We start from the raw sequence: 19,013 nt of genomic DNA, 5'->3' as shown, positions 1-19,013 counted from the left end.
ACACTTTTCCAGGGGGAAATGCTGAATTAAATTTTAGATATGTATGTTGAGTTTGAGGTGGTAGTGGGACATCTAATTGGAGATGCTTAATAGAAGTAGGATATACAGGTTAGAGGTCAAGATAGAAATTGCCCAGGGGCTAGAGATTTAGAAGTCATTAGTGTTCATGTAGTTGTTGAAGCCATAGACTTTGAAGGGATTGCCAGGAAGAATAAATAGAATCAACATATTATACTACTACATGGATTCTTTTCATTTATTATGTGATTTATGATAATACCTATCTATTTTAGTTTTTCATTTGGGAGCAGGTATTTGGGTAGCTCTGTTTCACTCTCTCTCTCTGTGTTACCCCCATCCCCATATAAAATATGTAATATAACGTGTATTTAATGTTACTCTGAGAAGTACTGAATAATTAAATTGTAATAGTATTAGGCAATATGAATTAATTTATGTGTTGTATTCAGAGAGGTTTTAAGATAAAATCTGTAAGACCTATTTTAAAAGATTATTTCTTGAAAAAGGAAAAATCTTATTTTAAAAATAAAGCAATTTATTAGTGTTCTTGGACTAAATAAGATTTATTTGTTGAGTCCCGTAGCTTTGATCTGTCCAGGAATTTTCATGATTTACTTCCCATGCCTCTGATCTAGGCAGGTACTATGTCTGTGTGCCTAATCTAGTCAAGGAAAACTAGGAGAAAGCCATCTGGCTGATCCTGATAGAATTTGACATAATCCATACGAGAAACTTAAGCAATTTAGTATCCATAGCCAGAGTCTAAGGGAATAAAGGTACTATTAAAGGTTGAACAGATGATTTAAATATATTAATTATACTCTGCAAAGCTGCACTTTTTTGACTGGTGAATATTTAACGAAATGTAGATCCTACATCGTCATCCTGTGGCTCTCACTGGTTTTTCCCGTTTCCATCTCCTTTCTGGAGGAAGAGCATAACAATAAAACTGTTTCTGATCTTGCCATCTAGAAAACACTAGTATTAAAGTGGAAATTTTTGTCTCCTTAAAAGTGAAATGAAGCAGCCTATTTACCACCACGCATCCCCAGGCCAGTGGGTACTTATGAGGATGTGCAAGATGACTTTTCAGAAATCAGCCCTGCTTGGGATGAAACCATTGATTTAATAAATAAAGCATAGGTCTGTATACCACTCAAGATGCCATTGGTCTGTATCCAACTTTTTTGGCATTAACTTTTAAAATATGCCTTTAAAGGAAAGAGTTCCCAGGAGACTTTGTCAAGTTTCAATACAGTAAATGTTATGGCTGAGTTATAACTCCTAAAAACTGAAGTTAATAATAGAAATGACAGATCTGAATTAGAAGAGGATAGCTATAATAAAACAATTTTTGTTATTCCCTTATGATCTATAGTAAACACACACACACATATTTTTAAAGTTTTTTGTTTTAATGCTTTGAAAATGATTTCTCTTTCTTGTTATTTATACTTTAATCAATGATGGGTATTAGCATTAAAGCCTAATATCCACATCAAATAATACAAGGCACACTGCTGTAACACACAATTATATTAACCATAAACTTTTACCTGTTTCAAGTCTCTCATTTTAAATAAATTTGTTTAAACATCAGTTTTTTTTTTCCTGGCAAGGCTCTATATTCTCATTCACACCCCAGTAAATCACTAAGAGATTATTGATGAAGATATGTGTATTTGGGTGTTTGAAGGATTATAACAAAAATAAAAAGTAGAATAGAATTTTAGAATATATGCTTTCTACATTGAGGACTTCATTTGCTTTATAGCCTTCTTTATATTTGTTGATATTCTTTCTTGCCCTATGCCAACATTTTAGAAATACATTTTTAGAAATTTCTTACAAGGTTTATCAGTATGCTACCAATAACAACATACACACTCTCTCTCTCTCTTTCTTTCTCTCACACACACACACCTTTTTATCCATGTAATAACAAATATCTTGAGTTTATAGTGTGTGTTTTGCTAGAAGTTAAGTGGTTATACATCTTTGCTTTAGCTTTACAAAATCACTAGATCACTGACAGATGGTTTTTTTGGTTTATTTTGTTTCGACATTTTTTCATATAGTTAAAACCCACAGCACTCAATTTCATCACCCAGGCCCAATTCACAAGCTTAATCAATGGCAAAGTAAAACTGGCACCTCTTGATTTCCTGGTTTGTGTTTTTTGGGTGGAGTTGATTCCTGAGTATGAAAGTTGTGTTAGGAAATAATATTAGGTAGCTGCAAGAAAATGCTGGAAGATGGTTACCAAACATCCTGTATAAGTGTGATTTTCTCATACCTCAGGGCCCTGCTTATTAAAAAGTTGGATCTAGATATGTGTTGATCTTGCCTAGTCAGCCAGTTTTGATATACTACCAGCATGTTACCATTCCTATGTAGTATTCTATAAAGAAAATTTGGCAACCCAACATTTGAAAAAATTTTTAACATTTTTAGCCAAGTTACTGTTTAGAATCAAACTATGCCTAAAAGTAAATTCATCACCCTGTTATCTACGATTACTGCTCCCATCCTACTAGAACTGACTCTCCTTGCTTGACTTCTTCATTTTATCCATGCTGCCACCACCACTTTGCTTATTACACAGACTTCAAAGTCTTATTTCGTCTATGAATCTGTTCTTGACAGTTCCAACTCATGGAGACCTCTTCTGATAAACTCACATTTACCTTACCATTTATTTTTTACTTCTATCCTTTGTGTTATTATTGCATTATTAATTATATTGCTCCCCCCCCAGATTAGACTCTAAGCCCTTTGAGACCCAAGGCTAGCAGTTTTACCCTGCAGCATGTAGAATTATGAAAGAATGGATCACCAGGCCTGTCCCCATTCTCCCTGTTCTGTAAGGTATCAGTAAGTTTTGATTTCTTTTTTGTAATGTCTTCTTCATGTCCTACTTTTCCTGGTCTAAGCTTTCTATTGCTCTACTCTTGGCCTTCTCTGGTTCTTTTAGTATCTTCTGTTTATAAATATGGGTGATTTTTAGAAGATTCTTGGGATAATTTTTTGGAGATATATGGGTGATTTTCAGCTTTTTCCTGTCTCAGGTTCAATTTTGAAACTCTACCACAAAAATTCTATCTCTTTATACTTACATTTAATATTTATTCAATAATTGAAATGTTTTGAGAGTGTGTATCTCAGAAGCAGTAGTTTGGATATGTTAAAAAGTGGGTTAACCACACTTTTACTTTCAATACAGAATAAAAAGAAGAGTAAGTCTTTGCAAATTAAGGCTAATAGTTATTTTATTTCACCACCTGATATTTTGTATATACCTTCGATTGAGCCATAATTCTGTTGAGTTGTACATGGAGAATCTAGAGATTTAGTATTTTAAAATGGAGAAAATTGAGGTAAGTGATTGCACAAGGTCAAATGTGTAGCTGATGAAGAAGTCAGGAATAGAAGCCAGCTATCTCTTTAAGATTATTTTAATATGTAATAACATGTTTTTAAAAAGTACAAAAAGGAATACTGTGAAAGGTAAGTTTTTTCCCTACCCCATCTCTCAGTTCTTCCATTACCTTCCCCAGAGGCAAGAAGTTACCAATTTCTTGGACTTTCAAGAGCTAGTTCATGTATGTAAAATCAAGGAAATATATACATTGTCCTTCACACAAATGATAGCATCTTATACATACCTTTCTGCACCTTGCCTTTTTTTACTTAACAATGTCTGAAAATTGTAGAGCCTGGGATTTTTTTGTTCCTTGGTCCATGAACTTTCCATTTTACTATACCGCTTATTATTATTAAACAACTTTTTTTATTAATATGAATGGACAGAGTTATTAATTATTTATTTCTAGCATATTGAGTACCTCACATGCAACATGATGTAGTATTTCACATTTCTTTCAGGAAGAGAGGGTCACTGATTTATGATAAATAATGTTGAAAGTTAAAAAATTATAAGGGAAATTTATAAATAGCTGTTACTGCTGGTTACCAAAAATAGCTAATTGTACATTTACTTTTCCATTTGAGAAAGAATTGGCAGATGAAGTTTTCAGGGAAATCATTTACACAGACTTGTGTAAAAATTTGTACGGTTTGTACAAACAGTTTATCTCAAGGCCAGTGAGAAGCAATGATGTTATAAATGTCAAACCACAAATGTTTGTTTCATTTTCTAAATTTTAAAATCTCCAACCTCAAATTTATATCACAGAAATAGTTTTTCATTTGTTTCTCAAAACAGTTTGTAACTATATATTTTTATCTGGATATGATTCATGATCATCTATATAAAAATACACCATTAATTTTGATCATTCTGGGTTTTTTTTTTTTGGCCAACTTATCTATCAGCGCAATTATTGCTTTAATTCTCAGAGAAAAATAGAGCCTGTCAGAACTGTTTGATTTTAGATCTTATGGACCAAACTGTATCACAAAAGACAAATCCATTAAAAAATGTGTTCCATGCCAAATGTCCATGATAATATTCATAGAGGTTGAGTACTTATATTTGAACTTCATGTTAGATAATTAGTCAGTAATTCTGCTTTCTTCCTAAAGATGGCAGGCCTTCTCAATGTATTGTATACTTGGTAATTCTGTTTGAAAAAGTATTAGACTCCAACCATTGTTGATTGGAAAAAAAGTTAATCAGACTAAAAATATATTTTCATAACACCATCATCATAGTTAAAATTCAGTAGTTGAATAAGTAAGATCGTATTCTTGATGTTCATAGCATTACTGCAGCTTTTACATGTGTTGTCCTCAACCCTGAACACAGGGTCCTAATGGTTCTTATTGCATTTCGACTTTGGAATTCTTGATGTAAGATAATGAACTAAAAGTCTTGTCAAGAATTGTGATAAGTCATGTTAGGATCCTGCTATATTTATAAGTTTCTCTCCTATAGAGATGATGTCAGGAAACAAAAACTGGTCAACAAAACATCCCAAAAGGAAACAACACCCTTAAGTAATGATGTATTGCATATATTTGTGAACATCTGAAATATTTTTATATTTATTCTTTGGTAAAAATTTATATGTCCAAGTTCTACTTGAACTTTTTCTTTTTGCTTAGGTGACTGATTCTTTTAATAAGCAAAATAAGTACTTATCAGTGCCATTGGAAAAGAAAAACACTTTGGCCTTCTCTGCTGTAAAAACTAAGCTCACAAGGTAGTGCTCTAGAGCATGGATAAACACTATATTTTGTTCCTCCTTTTCCCATCATTTCCGTTTCTAATTAAAATGGTGTGTGTGTGTGTGTGTGTGTGTGTGTGTATGTGTTTAATCATGTGGGATTTTGCTGTTCAAAGAAGGCAGACAGCAGGACAGAGGGCAGGCTGGCCTCCCTGCCAGGCCTCACAGGTAACTTTGATGTGGCCACCACTTACTAAGGCTGACCCTGATTATTGGTTCATCCAGAGAGGTAACTAGGTACTAGAAGACTGCACCACTTTAATCAGCTTCATAGATAGTAGTGTATAAATACCACAATTCAGTTCTTTAATTTGTGATGCGAAGTGTCAGGCACAGTGGTTTCTCGTGTTTATGGTTCAGTGCATTTTCTCCCAATAGGCAAATCTACATGGAAAAATAAATTATAATCAGAAAGTTGCTTGGCGAGCATTGAATCAGCTCTCAGCAACCAGTGTCAGCAAGCTCTGGTAGTGCAACACACTCATCTTCCCCATAGGAATGCAACTGCCACTCAGATCAGATATTGTTCAATATGCAGAGCATCCTTTCTACTGGTCCAGGCCGCAGATGCATGGCCAGCTTTTGCTTTCTTCATTTCTTTTCCTACAGAGCTATTGTAGACTTTCTCTTTTGATACTTTTTTTCAATTAGAATTTAATACAGTTGAGCTGATTAGCATATGTAGAACACTTAGCCCAATTCCTGGTATACAGTAAGTACATGATAACTATTATTATGAATAAGCATAACTGGTTTTGAGTCCAAGTCATCTTGTTACTTGTAATATCAAAGAGTCTTTTGGGCCATTTTTATAGATGAGTGTGATCCATCTTTTGCATTTTGAGTTATTTTCATCCTTTAATTCTTTTCATTTAATTATTCAATTTTATTTATCCTTAATGTTGAATCCATGAGCTAATTAGGACAGTGCCTTTGACTGTATGTGATTTTGCTATTGTTTTAACTTTAAGATTTTTATTCTTTTAAATTTCAGTTTCTTGCTCTGAAATACCCCATTCTCCACATTTCCCCCATCTGTAATGTGAATCTGTTGGAAGAGATGACCTTGAAGTTGCTGCTCGGTTCCAGAATACATTTGATTTTATATCTTATTTGAGTATATGATGTCAGTTGTAGCCATGTCCATCTAACTGTGCTTGCCTTCATTTTAAGCTCTGCTTAAATTGTTTCTCATAGAGTGTGAAGTTATTTTGAAAATGGTAGCAGCACTGAATCCTTAGAAGGATGGCCATGACACTGGGAGGTTGTGATTGAAAAATCCATGGGTAAATGTAAGATTTCAGCAGTCAGCAATGACACTACAGACCTGACAGATACACAACTGACAAATCAAAACATTTTGTGTGAAAATGAGTACAGAAAGGAATGATTCAGATGAGTCAGTTGGTCACCCCAGTAAAAACAATCATTGTCAGTCTTCTCTCCATCCATCTGGGAAGTGAGTTTTTCTTTTAAGAGTCGCAAAGAAGATTCGGGAAAATGGTAGAAATTACTACAGCTCTTTCTGGTGCTTGTAAAAATACATATTATGGTGTATTTTTGAAGGTGGTGGTCTCAGAACCACATTTTGAGAACTGTCAAAGATAGGAACCATTGTCAGAGTTCAGAAGAGAGATAGATCATTTCAGGCTGCAGTAATCATGGAAAGCTTAATGAAAGAGACTGGCTGTGGTCTGGGTCTTGAGAGATGGACAGGATTTGAATAGATGAGAGCCGGGAGAAAACATTTTTTGGTGGGTGAAATGCCAAGAACAAAAGTACAGAGGTGGGAAACAATAGTGTAAGGGGAGTGCAGAATCAAATAGTTTGACTCAAAGGTTCTTAAATGTGGTCCATGAAAGAAAATTGAGGCCCTACTTCTGTCAAATGACATCACTCACTTCAGACTTGGAAGAAATGGGCATCTCTGCATATTTCTCTTCAGCATGCAACTGGATGAAACTGTTGATGCCTCTCAGTGCATCCAGCTTCACATTTTCATGTGCTTGCTGATGTCATCAAAAGAACTCCATTTTAGAACACCTTTTGGAAACTGGAAAGACTGTCAACATCTTCAAAATAATCTTTCTCAATAAATATTCAAATGGAAGAAGAAAAATTGCACTCTGGGGGAAGCTGGTGCACCTGTGATGTCAGGAACACAGCATGGTTTTCCTGCTTGATGAGGAAAGGATTGCCGCACGTCATTGTGTCTCAGTACTTTCCATATCAGCAGCTGTCACCACCTTTCCAAAAGGTGTTGCCAAGAAATAGGAGCAGGTTCAGATGTTTTTCTCTAACCAGACAGAAATCTGCGGACTTTCCAGAAGTCTAATTGAACTTGAAGGCAGAGGAAATAATGTGACTTGAGTCTAACTTGAAAGTCTTGGAGGAATTTGGTGTTACAGTATGCAGGCCACCTTAACCTGGCAAATTCCATTCTATGTGATTCTGCTTTCATTCTATTAAATATGTACCTTTGTGAGTCAAGGATTTCAGCACTTGTTGCCATAGGGAAGAAGCTGTAATGGATTATCAAAGATGAAGCCTATGTTGCTATGTCAAAAGCCAAAGCACAATTTCAACTCATTTAAACTAAATCTCGTTGAGATGTACTGCTGAACAGTCAGAATTTTCTAATTTTTTTTTTCCAGGAAACAGTCATTTTTCTTTCAAAAGAGAAAGGAGGCATAACCCTTTATAAATATTGCTTATGTTCAGGAAATCAGCTTCCAGTGCAGTGAAACGAAGTATATGGTGTATGCATTTCTGCGCATGTTTCTGGAGGAGGAAGTCCATATCTTTAGTTAGAATCTCATACTAGTCATTGACTTTCCTGAATGGCTAATAACTATTGATTTAGCTATTGTGAAGGCAGTGGGTTGCTCTGGATAAATCTGAGCATAGGAATGAGAGAAAATCAGCTCATTTGAAGAATGTGGGATGCAAAGCTTTGGCACGACAGTGGCGGGTAATGTAGGGATTCAGGTTATCCCCCGCATCTGAGTAATCTGAAGGTAATTTTCTAGATAGAGCTTCTCAAAGGTAGGAACCTTGTGTTATCTTTTTTGTTCATACTGTCTGAGCACAGTGCAGGAGACATAATAGGGACTCCAAAATTGTTGAGTTAAATTGAAATCACTGTATGAATAGTGAAAGCTGGACTGTAGCACCAATAATAAATGCTCTTCTGTCTTATCTGTATTTAACGCTGTTTGGTTACATCATCTGGTGAATACTAAGGTTTTTGAGAGGAAGTGTTTTATAAAAAGCTCCTATAACCTTCATTTTATTCAGGAGCAGTTGGTTAACACAAACTTTTGGCCTTAAGAGGATTTGTTCTCTTTGGACATTTTATTTATTTCTGATAATTTTTACCAAAAGTATGCTTCCAGACACAATAATTGTATCCAGTACCTTCAGGGTGCAGGAAACTTACAGGATGGTGTGATTACTTATGTCATCGTTTGTTTAAACAACAAAGCAACATTCCAATAAATAGTATTGGATTTGCTCATCATTAAATAAAATCAGCCTGACAACTCTGAGCTCACTTTAGCTTAAAATATATTGGAAACTTATAATGGATCTTCTGTCAATCTAATAACAAAGCCCTGGAACCCCTCTCCTGTGTTATATTATTATAATTTTATTATCACTTTTATGCATGTTCCCGGAACAAGGCTTAGCAAAACAGACTCCCTAGGTATTAACTTAAAATTTTAAATTAATTTATGATTGGGAGACCGGGATGTTAAACTAGATTCTAGTTCATTGTCATATTTTAGTTTTGATCCCATTCAATTATTCCAAACTAAAGAGAGATTCATTGAATCTAAAACATTGGTATGATCTAAAACATTTGTCTCACATTTTTCTGTTTTTAGCAAACTTTGTGTTCCCAAGTCTGGAAATTACAAATCAAATTACATTTCTCATTTCTCAAAAGCCCAGAATTTTTTTTCTAAAGTGGAAATTATTACTAGAGTTAAATAAGGCATAACGTCACAGAAGACAGTGGCTTTAACTGCAAAATGTTTAAGCAATAAACTCTTCTGTAATACTGTAATTTATGCAGAACTTTTGAGGAAGATAAACTACTTTTGTGGACTCTCTATTCATTTTTAAAAATCTTTTGATGTCCACCACTTTGCTACACAATATAAGAGAAAGATTTTCACAAATTTGAATTGAGATAAATATAGAATGGGTACACAAGAATGGAGTAAAATTCCTTGTATTATATTTTTTACTATAAAACATACTTGTATGACATTTGGGAAACATAAGTTAAAAAAGGGTTACCTGCAGCTTTATCACCTGGAGATAACTGCTTAACATTTTGGTGTGTTTCTCTCCATTTTTACATATGTGATGTGTCATGTGTACACACATGTACACATAAGTATACACTCACACATGGTACAAATGGGGATGAAACTGATTTTTTTCATTGCATATAGTATCAATTCTTTTCCATGTCATTACGTATTATTTCACAGCATTATTTTAATAGCAGTTTAGTATTCGCTATAAGAAAAAGACTGTAACCATTACCTTATTGTTGGGTATAGGACATTCCCAATATCTTTTTTTGCCATTTTTTTTTTCTGGAATTTTTTTTTTTTCTATTATAGATACTGCACTGAACACCCTGTATGAAAAATTTGTGGTATTCGTAATTATTCATTAAGGGAAAATTCTCAGGCTAGACTTTCTGGGTCAAACTATTCAGACATTTAAGGGTTTTGATACATTTTCCTAAATTGCCACTAAGTTGTTGCATGAGACCTAAATTGGATCTGTTTTCCTATGACCAGCGCAGTTTTCTCTCGTGGCACCCTGTTGGGCGAAAGTGGCACCGCACTGCCCGTGGGTCTGCAGCTCTTCCGGGGCTGAGAGGCGTCGGCGCGATTTCCTTGGTGTCTAACCCTCATGTCTTTGTGTTTCCTCCCTGGGGACCGCTGCCACCCGTGCGGGCCGAAGCCTTACGAAGCCGTCGCCCCGTAGCGCTGCCGCCCTGCGCCCGGCCGCCCCCGGGAGCCGCTGCCCGCCCGCGGGCGCCGTCACCACGCGTCAGGCCGCTGCCAGCTGCCGCGCCAAGCTCCGCGGCGGCGCCGCCCGAGAGCGCCAGCACGCGGCCCGGGGCCTGGGGAAGCTCGCGGCCCCGTGAGCGCCGCCGCCTGGCCGCCGGCGGGACCTCGCCCTCGCTCCGCACCGCGGTACCTCAGGCGCCTCGCCGCGGCGTTTCCACCGGCCGACCAGTCGTCCGCAGACCCCTGAGTCCTCTGCCTCGCCTCAAACCCCTTTTACTCCTTGCCCTCGTGGGCCCTAGGTCGAGCCAGAACTCTCCCGTGAAGCCCTCTAGAGGACCACGTGCCTTAGGGACAGGCTGGGGGCGGCCTCCGTGCGAGTCGTGGCTGCTCGCAGAGCAGCACGTCCTCTGCCTGCCAAAATCCCGGCTTCTTTGAGAATCTTGTCACTGGACAATACCATCCTTTTCCTTTCAGCCTGTAATTTATAGATTTCCTATTCCTAGTGAGTTTTGTCATAATTACTTATTCAAAGACTAGCTTCTACTTGAACCTTCACCTCAGATCCTAGCATCAACAAGCTAGTTTCCCCTGCCCACCTCCCCCCACCCCCGGCCACAACCCCAAATATTGCCATCTGCCAGAAGATTGTTTTAATAACTGTCCAAATCCTCAGTGACTGTGGGGTGCTTGACACAACTTGGAGTTGTGTTATGCACAACTGTGGTTGAACTTGAACTCCAACATCCAGTCCCCTCCTTCCTGTAACTTCATTTCCAGTGATTATTTCTCCCCTTTAGAATCAGTCCTTGCTACCACAGTCCTAGACCGTGTCATTAGAATCCGCATCCTCTCTACAGTCTTGTCTGTGGTGACCATGACCTCTCAGATCTCCTGCTCCAGGGAGCGGAAGTGACTGACAGGACCCCTGCCTTCCCAAGGCATCCACTGCTGGGTTTGCACTTGAGGTCATGCTTCTCCAGCACTATCCCAGTCAGTGAGTGGGCACAGCACAGGGTGTTGGTGGTGGCACGTTCATGGAAGAGGTAGGACTCCTCTGATAAGCAAGTTTGGCTTGGGAACACCTGAGCGGCCTGGTTGAAACTCTGAGAACTATGCTGCATGCAGCCTGAGGCTCTTGGGCCCAGTTCCCCTCTCCTTTCATAGATGTCATACCTGTATTATGGTATGAAGGATCCCTTCCCCTCTCCTGCTTGCTTCCCTTTATCCTTCACAGGAGTTCCCTCAATAAAACTCTTGCACACTGAACCCTGTCTTGGTGTCTGCTTCTAAGAGGACCTGAACTAGCACATCATCAGACATTCCATGCTCTGATCACCATCTTCCTAGCCTAGATTCCTTGCTCACCGACAGCTAATTCGTTTGCTTCATTTTTTCCCACTGTTTGTCAGCCCCTGTCTTGCATTCTCATCCTTGGTTAGTCTAGATTCTGTGATCCATTATCATGATCCTTCTCCTTGAAATGCATTGCTTTCAGCACTCTTGAACCGCAATTTCTTCCAATTTACTTTCCTGAAAAAATCCCAACTCTGGATAAATCTTACCATCTGCCTTTCATGGGCCTTACTGGGACACTGAACATTTTCTTTGAGAAAAACACACAATTCAGCCAATTCATGTTTACTTCCAATTCGTTAACTCAAACCTCAAGTTGGTGCTGTTGTTCCTACTGTAGTCTCAGTTCTCCACATCTGAGACTACTCTTCATACCTTTTCATCTCCTCAAAATGTTCTGATCTTTTCCTCCCTGTTTACTTCACATTTCCCTGAGAAAACAGAATTTACTACATACAGACTTCCTCATCTTGTCACCACAAGACCCTCCAACCCAGTTACCTTGGTAACCTTCCTTTTTGTGATAATAGAGGGAGCTTCACAGATCAGCCCCTCCTCTCATGCCCTGAATCCCAGCCCCTTTGCCTTTTCAAGGACTTCCTCCTTAGGTTTTCCCCTTTCTCTCTTTCGCTTCATCAATCCAGCCTCCTCTCAATGGATTATTCCCCGCACGCATGCTCTAGTGTCTTTCATCTTAACCACACCTTCCCTCATGCACGTCTTCTCCATCTGTGAACCATTTCTCAGCTCTCCTTTAGAACCAAACTTTTTAATGGAGTTGTCTATTCTTTCCTATTGGGATATTGTGACACCAGTTCCACCTGGTCTCTCTGCTACCACTCTTAACCACTCCAATACATTTTTTATAGAGTGGTAGCCACAACCTTTCTCACAAATTGAATTAAGCAAATTGTTGCTTTTAGGATAAAATCTAAACCCCTTTATCATGGCTCACATAGCCTTGCACAATCTGACCCTTACCTATCCTTTCTCCCCCATCTATGCGCCTCTCTTTATTGCCCACTCGAATGCAGCCACACTGGTTCTTCCAATGTGCCAAAATATTTTCTGCACCTCAGGGGCCTAGGTAATGCCGTTTTCTCGTTTAAGCTGCTTTTCACAGCCACTCTCTCTCCCACCACAACCATATCCTTTAGATAACTGATTAAATATAACATCTTGAGAAAGACCTGCACGGAGCACTCTATTGAAAGTAGACCCTACCTTTCTGTCCTCCCATTTGCTGTATCAGTCCTTTGTTTCCTTCATCACTCTAATCCTGTATCTCAACTTGTAGTGTTATTTATTTGTTTATTTACCTTTGGGGGGATCTATTTCCCATACTAGAATGTATGAGGGAAGAGACCATGTTTGGATGTCTAGATTCTTCAACGTTGTATTCTCTGCCTGTAGCACAATATTTGTCACATATTAGGTGCACAAAAAATATCTGTTGAAGGAATGAATGAACATATTTGATACTTTTTCTGTTGAGGTTTCCACTTTTCGTTGATTTGTAAGAACTTTTTATATATTGAAACCACTAACCATTTGTTTGTTCTGCATGCTGCAGACATTTTGCTCTTTGTCAGATATCTATCAATTTAATCCGTGATGTCTTTGATAAACAGAAATATTGCATTTTTTTATTTAGATAAATCTGTCTTTCATGATTTCTGCTTTTGGTGTTATGTTTAAAAATGTCTTCTCTTTCCCAGTGTTATATAAATATCTGTCTATGTTTTTTATTTTATTTTTTTAGATTTGAATTTTTACTCCAAATGGAATTTATTTTTGATATAGGTGTGATTAAAGGTCTAAATATTTATTTAGTTGTTGCATCCATCATTTATTGAAAACTCCCTTTTCTACTGTTTTAAAAATTCCACATTAATCAAATATTAAATTCTTACACACACTTGGAGTGGTTTCTGAATTTATTGTTTGTTTAATTTTTTTATATCCTCTATTCCTGAACCATGCTGTTTTAATTATTACCATTTTATCATTTGTTTTACTGTGTGTTTAATTTCTCAATTAATGGGGTAAATATTACTCTTCTTTTAAAAAATATTTTTGGCTATATTTTTGCATGTATTCTCGCAGATAAGCTTTAGATATGTTTTGGTCATGTTCCAAAAGAAATTCTATTGCCATTTTGTTTGGAATTGCTTTAACAGTACAGACTAATTTGGGGAGAATTACCAACTTTGTAAAATAAATTTCTCATTCAGGAACTTGTCATGTGTTAAGGTTACTGAAGACAATCTCCAAATGTTCTTTAGTAATTTTGTATGTCTTGCATATTTTTATTAATTGTATTGTTAGATATTTCATTTCTTTGTTGCATTTGAATGGGATGATGTTTCCATTATTTTTTATTACTGGCTGCTCCTTCTGGGGTCAAGCTATTGATTTTTGTATTTGATAACTTTTGTGAACTCTTTCATTAATACTCCCTAGTTGATTCTCTTCTAAGTAGCCAATCATTTTAAGTATTATTAATGGTGATTTTTCTCTCTTTCTTTATAATATTTATACCTCATGTGTTAAATAAATGACAGTAATAACTTTGCCCTTATTCCTGACTTGTTAGGTATGCCATTAAATTTTACCAGCTTTTAAATGTTAGCTCTTAGACTGAAATTCAGGTCTTTATCAGGTTAAAGATGTGCTTTGATGGTTCAAATATGCTAAGCATTTTATTAGAAGTTGTTCAGTTATATTAAGCATATTCTAGGTAACTAGAAATGATCATGTGGTTTTACTTCTCTAGCCTATTATCACAATAAATTATGTTAATAGTTTCTCAATATTGGATTATTTCTGTATGAGATGTATCCTATTAAATAATGGTGTTTTTTCCCCCTTTTTTCATATAACAATGTTGAACTCAATTTCTTACATTTTATTTGGATTATTGCATTTATATTTATGAATAAGATTGGGTTGTAGTTTTACATTTTTGAATTCTACCTTTATCAGCTTCAAAATCTAGATTGGTACATAGCATATGAATTGCCTGTTCTTTGGGGTCTGGGGAAACTCACCCATAACATTGTTTAGGCCTCAATGTCTTTAAGGGAGGATGAGTAGAAGACAATTCTCTGAAAACTTAAAAAACTTTTTCTGTGGTTTTAAGTATCTCTTCTTGAGTATCAATTTTTAAAAAATCATATTTTTAAAGAAAAACATGCATTTTCATAGAATTTTAAAATTTGTTGTCTATATATAATTATAATTAAAAATATTTTTCTCTGTATCTTTGGTTATGGCTTCTTTCTCATTTCTGGTCTTTTTAGTTACTTTTTTCCTTCTTTTATTAGACTTGCCAGTCTTTTTAAGGAACCAACACTTGAGTATTTCATCAGTTCTATTTTTTCTATTTGATATAATATTAATATAACTTTTCATCTTTAATTCCTTATTTTTATGTTTATTTTGTTGTTTTATGATTATTTTGACTAATTGATGGCTTAGTTCATTTATTTTCATGTTTTTATTTAATAATAGGACACATAAGACTATAACTTTACCTCTGGGCACAGCTTTGACTGCATCTCAAACGTTTTGGTATGTAGTCTCTTAATTGTTGCTATTTAAAAATAATGGATTATAATTGCTGTTTTTATTTTATTTTTGACATATTATTTAGGATAGTGTTGTGAGGTTTTTGTCATTGTTAATCCTACTTTCTTTTTATTAAAGAATAAATTTATTAATATTTATGTTGCTACTTTAATAAAGAGCTGATTTTGTTTGGAAAAAGTGAAATTATCTGTGAAGTGGTCTCATCTGAAGTTGTATACAAGCACCGTGGAGAGTTTCTTGTTACAAGAGTCTCCCAATAGCACCAGCTAGTGGCAGTTATACTAATTACTGACAGCAGGGACTTGGTGTACCACTAATGCCAGTAATTTACAGGAATTCTGATTTTATAAAGTCCTGTTTATCCATATGAAAGTTAAGAAAGAACTTTAAAAATGTTTATTCCACCAGAATTCCTCAAGTATGGTAAAACTTAAAAGGTCATCTGATAACTAGAGCAACTCATCAAAGTTTATGAAATCGGGAAAGATTTGAATATTGTGAAAATGGACTTCGTCTCAAAATTTTGGCATTAGAACAATTTTTCTTTTAGACTTGGCAAAAGTAGTTTGAAAAATATTCGTGTTTTATAATTACAGATGTAATTTATGAACATAAATAAAATAAAAATACCCTGTAACTTCATTACCCAGGGAAAAGCATGGCTAACATTCTGTTGTATTTCCTACTAAGATTGTTCCTGTAAATCTTTCTCTTTTTCTTTTTGTTGAATTGGGCTCATATTCTTTTTGCTTTTTCTTTTTCACTTATTATTTGTGAGCATCTCCCTGTGATGTTGGAAATGGAGATGATTGGGAACTCATTGATCTCAGTAACTGTAGCTCTAGGGCAGGGCTTTTCTTGCTGTGGTTTCTACTGTCCAAGCTGCTTGCTTTTCAAACTGGAGACTTGAAGGCTCCCTGATACCCTTCCGCTTAATTCCTTTTTTCTTTTAACTGGTTATAAGTAGTTTCTATCCTGTGTACTCAAGAACTCTGATACAGTGATTTTTTTTTTAATTTGATTGATAGCATTTTCAGAATTCTACTGCCAAGAGATATATTATGCATACATGTGCAGGCATGTGTGCATACACACGCACACACACAGACATACACACATGCATGCACACACGCACACATCATACAAGTCTGGGAAATATAACTTAATTTATTTGTCTATTTGGGGATTCACAGGCCACATTCTTATATTAAAGGCTCCCGGACAGGTGCGGTGGCTCACACCTGTAATCTCAGCACTTTGGGAGGCTGAGGCAGGCAGATCACTTAGGTCAGGAGTTTGAGACCAGCCTGGCCAACATGGTGAAACCTCGTCTCTACTAAAAATACAAAAAAAAAAAAAAAAAAAAAAAAAAAAAAAGCCAGGCATGGTGGCACACACCTGTAGTCCCAGCTACTTGGGCGGCTGAGGCAGGAGAATCGCTTGAATCTGGGAGATGGAGGTTGAAGTGAGCCGAGATTGTGCCATTGCACTCCACACTCCAGCCTGGGTTACAGAGCAAGACGCTGTCAAAAAATAAAAAAAAAAAAAAAAAGGACTCCTAGAAGTTCTGCATTAAAGAAAAAATGTTTGCTTCAAAATATGTATTTCTTTCAAACATTTTGTTATTGAATACTTTCTTCTAATAAGACCTGTTAATAATTTTTATACAACTTTGGAAACAGTGAGTTTGTTGAGTTTGTTTATTGGCTTAGCAACATACTCATGAGCCTTTAGCTTTTCTTCCACATATCAGTGTCTATTAAATTAGCATTAATAGTCAACTCTCAATTGATTTATCATATGGAGAAAGTTTACTTTCTTTTTTTTTTGAGATGGAGTTTCACTCTTGTCACACAGGCTGAAGTGCAATGGCGCCGTCTCAGCTCACTGCAACCTCTGCCTCTCAGATTCAAACGATTCTACCACTTCAGCCTCCCAAGTAGCTGGGATTACAGTCATGCACCACCTAAATTTTGTATTTTTAGTAGAGACAGAGTTTCACCATGTTGGCCAGGCTGGTATCGAACTCCTGACCTCAGGTGATCCACCCACCTTGGCCTCCCAAATTGCTGGGATTACAGGTGGGAGCCACTGCGCCCGGCCAGAGAAAGTTTACTTTCTGATGCCTCTTGTTGCTTACTGCTTAGTTGGTTCCAACAGAGCTGTAGGATGTGATCTCAGGATTGCAGTCAGACTCAGGCAAGACAGGCCCTGCTTTGGACTCATACTTTACAGGGCTCTGCCCTGGCCCTTCTTTGGGTACTTCTGCTTTGCCACAGTAAAGCATCTGTGCAGCCAAGTGAATATGTCCACCTGGAACCTACGCCTTCTTCTTTAGGCTACATTCTGGGCTCCTGGGGCCCAGAACTCTCAATCCAAACAGCCCTACCTTCAGGTCCATCCTATTGTGCCACCAGTTGAGTACCCCAGGACCAAAGGGAGGCCAAAGGATGGCCATTTGCAGGGGTGTGGACACAGCCTGGTTCTGCAGGCTGAAGAACCACACACAGGCATGTGAGGCCCTTTGGTGAGATGCAGTGGGGGTGTGGGATTAGGACCTATACTTACCAGGCCACCATATTCTAGCACGGGACTCCAAGGAATCTAAAAATTCTTAATTTGAATGTAGCCTTTTAGGAAATTATGTGGATATATTTGTCAGCATACAGCAATAGAACACATTTTATTTAACAATTCATTGGCTTGGTTTGCAATTTTGAAAATATTTGGGGCTGGGTGCAGTGGTTCATGCCTGTAGTCCCAGCTACTGAAGTGGCTGAGGCAGGAGGATCTCTTGAACCCAGGAGGTGGAAGCTGCAGTGTGAGCCATGATGGAGACCCTGCCAGAAAGAAAAAGGGAAGGAAGGGAGGGAGGGAGGGAGGGAAAGAAAAGAAAAAGAAGAAAATATTTGGCCATATGGTATATAAGCTTCCATTTTACTCTGCAAATATTAGGGGTGAGATTGGTGCTTGGAGGCTACAAGCAAAAGTTGCAATCACAACGGCACTGTGAAGTCTTGGGACCTCAAGGAAAAGTGGCTGCAGGGTGCAACTTGAGGGAGAACCCTGGGTGTCAGTCACAACACAGCCTGATGGAGCCCTAAAGCTTGGCATGAAGCATCAGAGTCTTCAGTCTTTGAATAGACCATACACTGAACAATGAGTACTTCAGCAGGGACCTCTGACCACAGTGGACTGAAGACTAGAGACCCTTACCCCAAGTCCTAGGCACTACAGAAGCCTCCAGAATTCTGTGCTCCTGAAGGCCTGCCAAAACATGACTGATTTCGATTTTTTTCTACAATGGCGAGTGAGAAGCTCAGAAATCAGACTGAATTTTATTTAGAAAATTAAAGTAATAGCACATCTGTTAAGCCCAAGTGTAATGGTATGAGAGTCACAGTAGCCAAATTGTAGTAAGTACAGAATAGTACAAAACGAAGCACAGGATGCCTTGGAAGAGTGAAACAGAGGGAACTCTCTTGGTCTGGAAGTTCAGGGAAAGTTCCTAGAAAGGGAGACATTTAGCTAAAAGGTGGAAAATGAGCAGAGTTTTCAGAGACAGTGTTAACAGTAAGAAAAGAAGAGCATAGCAAATAGGAGAGAAGACCATATGGGGAGGTTGGAGGTGGGAGAGAGCAGGATGAATTAGAACTGAATAGAGGCCTGCAGGCTTTGAGAGTTGAAAGCGAGACAGAGAGTGGATGGATGAGACGAATAGGAATGACACAATGATGCTCTATCACATCACGGTGCTCTATAAACCGCATCATGAACTTCTCCAGGAAAATAACCAGACCACGATTTTTACCTTCAATGAATG

At 37.4% G+C, this 19,013-nt stretch overlaps 1 protein-coding gene across 1 annotated transcript in view; it reads left to right on the top strand.

Annotated features, from left to right (window-relative positions):
• ZNF800 (zinc finger protein 800) overlaps window positions 1-10,487 on the top strand; it is a 47,180-nt gene extending 36,693 nt beyond the window's left edge. Inside the window, exon 6 of the mRNA XM_007982812.3 lies at window positions 10,197-10,487. Coding sequence (XP_007981003.1) covers window positions 10,197-10,383 — 187 coding nt within the window. The 3' untranslated portion in view covers window positions 10,384-10,487. The remainder of the gene's footprint in view (window positions 1-10,196) is intronic.
• The last annotated feature ends 8,526 nt before the right edge of the window (window positions 10,488-19,013 follow it).

This window comes from Chlorocebus sabaeus, chromosome 21 (assembly GCF_047675955.1).
Source record: "Chlorocebus sabaeus isolate Y175 chromosome 21, mChlSab1.0.hap1, whole genome shotgun sequence".
Lineage (NCBI taxonomy): Eukaryota > Metazoa > Chordata > Mammalia > Primates > Cercopithecidae > Chlorocebus > Chlorocebus sabaeus.
Note: the sequence above shows the minus strand (reverse complement) of the source record. Positions and strands in the feature narration are given on the sequence as shown.